General features: G+C 48.7%; 1 protein-coding gene across 1 annotated transcript; it reads right to left on the bottom strand.

The window, feature by feature from the left end:
• Positions 1–909: 909 nt before the first annotated feature.
• LOC120620543 (tryptase beta-2-like) lies at positions 910–2,451 on the bottom strand. Its single transcript, XM_039885604.1, has 6 exons — positions 2,419–2,451; positions 2,167–2,227; positions 1,854–2,025; positions 1,483–1,748; positions 1,161–1,324; positions 910–1,087 (listed from the first exon to the last, which is right to left on the bottom strand). Exons 2-6 carry the CDS (start codon positions 2,225–2,227, stop codon positions 923–925), a joined length of 828 nt encoding a protein of 275 aa, XP_039741538.1. The 5' UTR covers positions 2,419–2,451; the 3' UTR covers positions 910–922.
• Positions 2,452–5,293: the final 2,842 nt, after the last annotated feature.

Genomic DNA, 5,293 nt, shown 5'->3' with positions numbered 1-5,293 from the left:
AATGAGGAGCCACACTCACCAGAATGGCAGATTAAAGGGAGTGACATGGTGCCATCCCCGTTGCTGGGAGGGGACACATTTGACATCTAGGAAATGGAGGGTGCCTCAGCCCCCTTACTGGCACATGATGCAGTCATTCGGGGTGTGTGCACAGGAATGGCCTGGCCGCCTGGTTCTAAGACCCCAACTGGAAACACCCGAAGTGCCTGTAGCAGCCTGGACATCAGGCTCCACTTGGGAGCTGGCATGGCAGTGAGAAATAGCGATCTCAGTACATTCAGCACCAGGAGAAAACCAACATGGTGGTCAGTGAAATGCTCAAAGCGTTACAACTCATCAGTCACAAAAATGTGAAAATGAGGCAGACAACACCACTTCCACGTGCACGTGCACAGCGTGGCCTGAGAGAAGCGGGAGACGGTGTTGTGGAGGGAGGAGGGGTGGGGACTGCGTGGTTGGAGGGACACAGGGTGTGGGGGACAAAGCTGTATATCGTGACCCCATTGCTGGGTACCTGGGCACCCTTAGAATCATCTCTTAAATGGTCCGTGTTGTTTTCTGCATCCCAAATACACGTGACCACTCACCAAACAGACCCAGCCCCAGGCACCAGGGGCTGGGGAGGGGGCCATCCCTACAGTAACACCCAGTTGTCAGGGCCCAGGACCCCATAGTGATAGCGGCTGTCCCAGACTCCCCCGGACCCCCTTCCCCACCTCAGTGATGCCCACAGTCAGAATCATGGCCACAACACATGTCTTCTCCATGCCCTTTAATGAGGATCAGTGCCTGCTCTGGAAGGCAGGGCTCAGGGCAGGGGACAGAAGGTGGGGAAGGTTGCCACCTGGGCAGGATGCAATGGTGTGGGGACTGGAAGGGGCTGGCTTCTCTGTGGACCCAGGAGGCTGTCTCAGGGACAGACTCAGGGCTCCTCGGGAACATACCGATGGATCCAGTCCAGGTAGTAGGTGACGCGGGTGTAGATGCCGGGCCTGTTGGGCTGGGCACAGCCATCGCCCCAGCTGACCACACCTGCCTGCAGCCAGGTGCCATTGACCTTGCAGACCAAGGGCCCTCCAGAGTCACCCTGGGGAGGAGAGGGGTCAGTAGTGGTTCTCGAGGCCAAGACTTGTGGAGCTTTGGGGAGGACACGGGCCCACCTGGCAAGAATCCTTCTTCGTGTTCCCGGCACACATCATGTCATCACGAACGATCTGCACATTGTCCTCCGTGTACAAGCCAGTGTGATATTTCGAGTCACAAATGCTGTTTTCTACAATAGGAACTTTCACCTGCTTCAGAGGGAATGGAGGTGGGAGGGATTCTGGGGGTGAGACAAGAGCATACAACATCAGGGTGCTGGTGATCATTAGCCTCAGTCAGCCCATGAGGACCTTGTCCCCCAAATGGAACCCCAGAGCTGAGTCATACGGGTGGCTGGTCCCTGCTCCCCCAAGCCCTCCAGCTCTCCCTGATGCTTACCTCCATTGTCTATGTCACCCCAGCCTGTCACCCAGCATGGAGTCCCTGGGGGGAAGGTCTCCGAGGCAGGGGGCAGAGTAACCAGCTGGACTTGGCAGGAGATGTTCACAGGGTCCTCGAGCTCCAGCAGGGCAATGTCAAACCCCGCCTGGATGGCGTAGTACTCAGGATGCACGATGATCCGGCTGATGGGCAGTAGCTTGTCACGATAATACAGGTACTGTTCCCGCAGCTGCACCCTCAGGTCTGTGGGATTCTTGAAGTCCCTGGAGAGAGGGGGTACCTACTCAGGGGGCAGGGCAGCCTCCCACCAAGGAATGTGGGTGGAGCCCCAGGCCTGCCCTCACCCACCAGGCCCCATGGTCACTCACGGTCCAACGCAGTGTGCTGCAGTCAGCACCCACTGAGGGTGGATGAGGGAGCCCCCGCAGAAGTGTTTCCAGTATTGATATTTGACTCTCAGGCTTACTTGCCAGGGCCACTTGCTGCCAGGGGCCTCCTTCCCTCCCACGATGTTCACTCGCTCCAGGGCCTGGCGTGGGGCTGGGGCAGGAAGCACTCTCAGGACAAGACACAGCCCAGCCCCACACAACCCTGGGCTTCTGTGAACCCACCTGCCCATCGTGGGGCTTTTGGGGTACGGAAGAAGGGGTAGGGCCAGGGCCAGCCAGGGTTAGAACTCACCAGGGGCCATGTGGACTGGGCTCAGCAGGAGAGGCAGTGCCAGCACCAGCAGATTCAGCATCTGGAAAGAGAGAGGCTGGGGGCTGGGCCAGGCCAGGGTTTACAGAGTGTGGGGTGCAGATGGAGTCGGGGACTCCGGGATCAGGGATCGGTCCAGGCCTGGGGTCTGAGGTCTTGCTTCTCCAGATCTGAGGATCAGTGACTCACTGCATGGTGACACCCAGATGTTGGGGTCTGGCGTGGGGTGCTTACCTTGGCTGGTCCCTGCTGCTTTGCCGCAGTCTGCTCTCCCCTCCCCATTTATCCTCCCAGGCCATCAGAGGGTTAGAGGAGGGGCGCGCCGTCCTCCAATCCAGAGCGGAGGAAGCAGATGATTCAGACCCAGGGCCCAGATGTGCCTTCCGGAGATGGCAGACCCGATTCCTTGGGTGGTCTGACCATGTCCATCTCCAGGCATTATCCGAGCGGTTCTGCTGATTACAATGGAACCTTGTTATCTCGGGATCTGAGTGCCATCAGCAGAAGGACAAGGGAAATGGAAGTGACAGTGAGATAACAAGTAGCCAGTGCCAGCTCCCCTTGGACACTGCCCCCACCAGGCCCTACCACCTCTGGCTCCTGACCTCCACAGCCAGGGCTGACCACTGTCCCTGCCTGTCCATCCACCCCATTTTCTCACTCTCTTCTGGGCCTGCTGGTCACTGAGACCTACAGCTCACCTCCCTAATCATGGCCCTCCTGAACTGTCTGCATTCTCCACTGCCATCCAAATCAATATCAAAAATGAGGTCAAGGACATGGTCAGAGACAAGAACCATCTGACAGAAGCAGGTAGAAGGATTCCTGGAGCGCACAAAGGGCTGTGAATATTTCATATTCCTCTCAGCCAACTTTTATTTGGATTGGCTGCTTTCTTATCAGTGAGTTTTACGAATTCTTTGTGTATTTGGATAACAGTTCTTCATCATATATGTGTTTTGCAAAGAATTTCTCACACTTTTCATTCTCTTAACAGTAGCTCTCAAGAGTAGAAATTTATAATTTTTATGAAGTCAACCTAATAATTTTTCTTTCACAGATCACGCCTTTGGTATTCAATCCAAAATTTATAAGCAAACCCGAGGTCATTTAGGTTTTCTCCTATGTTATCTTCTAGGAATTTATAGTTTTGCATTTACAATTAGGTTTATGATCAATTTTGATTTAATTGTTTATGAAAGGTCTGTGTCAAGATTCATATATTGCATGTGAGTGTCCAGTTGTTGAACACTATTTGCTGAAAAGACAGTCTTTTCTCCATTGAATTGCCTTTGCCTCTTTGTCAAAGGTTAGTTGATTATTTGTATGGGTCTACCTTTGGGCTCTCTATTTTAGTCCATTGACCTATGTTTTCTTTCATCAATATATCATTGGTTTATAGTAAGTCTTAAAATTAGGTAGTATCAGTCCTCCAACTTTGTTCTTTTTATTCGATATCATGTTGGCTATTATGTGTTTTTTGCCTTTTCACATAAACTTTAGAATCAGTTTGTTGATACCCACAAAATAACTTGCTGGGGCTTTGATTGGGGTAGTTATAATCTATGATCAAGTTGGGTAGATACTACATCTTAATAATATCATCTTCCTTCTCATGAACATGGATATCTCTCCATTTATTTAGATCCTTGATTTCTTTCAGCAGAGTTATGTACATAAACTTGTACATATTTTGTTAGATTATTTTTAAGTACTTCATTTGGGGGATGCTAATGTAAATAGTATTGTGTTTTTAACTTCAAATTCCAATTCTTCATTGCTGGTATATAGCAATATATATAACAATTGACTTTTACCATTAACTTTATATCCTGAAACCTTGCTATAGTACCATATTAGTCCCAGGAATTTGTTTGTTTTGTCTGTTCCGTGATTTGTACTTTATTCCTTTTTTTAAAATTTTATTCCCTTTTTATTGCCGAGAAGTATTCCACTATAATGAGGATAGTCTCCTGTTTTGTTCTAGAAGCTTAATAGTGTCAATGCCCACATTTCACATAAATACATCTTGAATTAATTTTTGTGTATAATGTAAATAGGGGCCAAGTTTCACTTTTCCCCATACACTTATCTTATTGTCCAGCACCATTTATGAGAAAGGCCACCGGTTACCCTTTCAATATCAGTGACATTATTGTCATAAATCAAGTGGTTCTGTAATTTTTTAATCTATATCTAGACTCTGTTCCATTCCTTTTATCTCTGTGTACATCTTGTCCCAATACTGCACTGTCTTAATTATTATTATTCTATAGTAAGTCTTAAAATTGGAAAGGTTAAGTTCTCCATCATTGTTCTTTTTCCTCTAGATTGTTTTGGCTATTCCAGGTCCTTTACCTTTTCATATTAACTTTAGAATCAAAATGTCAATTTCTGCAAAAAGTAAGACTGCTGGGATTTGGATTGTATGATCTATAAATCAATATGGGGAGAAACGATATCTTTACAGTCCACATTTCTTTCAGAAATATTTCGTAGTTTTTGGTGTAGAGACCTTGGACACCTTTCATTAAATTTATGTCTCATGTTTGATTTTTTTAATTCTTCAGCCAACAGTGTTATGTTTATTTTTCCAATCATTGCTAGATCTTTAGAGGTACAATATTTTTTTGCATATTGATTTTGTATCTCACGGCCTTGCTAAATTCACATAATCCTGTGTTGGTAGACTACTTAGGCTTTTCTGTGTGCATAATCAAGTCACCCATGAATAAAGCAGGCTTATTTCTGCCTGAGCCTAGCTTCCTCTAGAGTCCTACAATTCCCTGGGTCTCCACCAAAGGGAACCCTGGTACTCCCCTTAGCACCTGCTGGGAGGAGCTGGGCAGAATGGGGAGGGGACTGGGATGCCTCTTCCACCCACTTCTTACCTGCCCACCGGGTCAGGGTCATGGAGCCTGGGTCTGACTGGGACCACAGGCCTGGGACAGTGACCCTCTGAGGATCAAGGCAGGCCCTGCGGGGGTGGGCATGGGGTGAAAACAGAGTGGACTGGGAGTGCTGGGTTAGCAGACTCCTAAGTGTGACCATGGCAAGTGATTGTAACACCCCCCAACCTCAGATTCCCCACCAGAAGACACTGAGCTGG

This window comes from Pteropus medius, unplaced genomic scaffold (assembly GCF_902729225.1).
Source record: "Pteropus medius unplaced genomic scaffold, Ma_sr-lr_union100, whole genome shotgun sequence".
NCBI classification, from domain to species: domain Eukaryota; kingdom Metazoa; phylum Chordata; class Mammalia; order Chiroptera; family Pteropodidae; genus Pteropus; species Pteropus medius.
This window is presented reverse-complemented; position numbering and strand designations above follow the sequence as displayed.

Coding starts and splice junctions, on each gene's coding strand:
- LOC120620543 (XM_039885604.1), bottom strand. CDS start 2,227: ATGCTGAATCTGCTGGTGCTGGCACTGCCTCTCCTGCTGAGCCCAGTC. Junction 1,325..1,482: donor GGGTGACATAGACAATGGAG/GTAAGCATCAGG, acceptor TCTCACCCCCAG/AATCCCTCCCACCTCCATTC. Junction 1,088..1,160: donor CGAAGAAGGATTCTTGCCAG/GTGGGCCCGTGT, acceptor TCTCCTCCCCAG/GGTGACTCTGGAGGGCCCTT.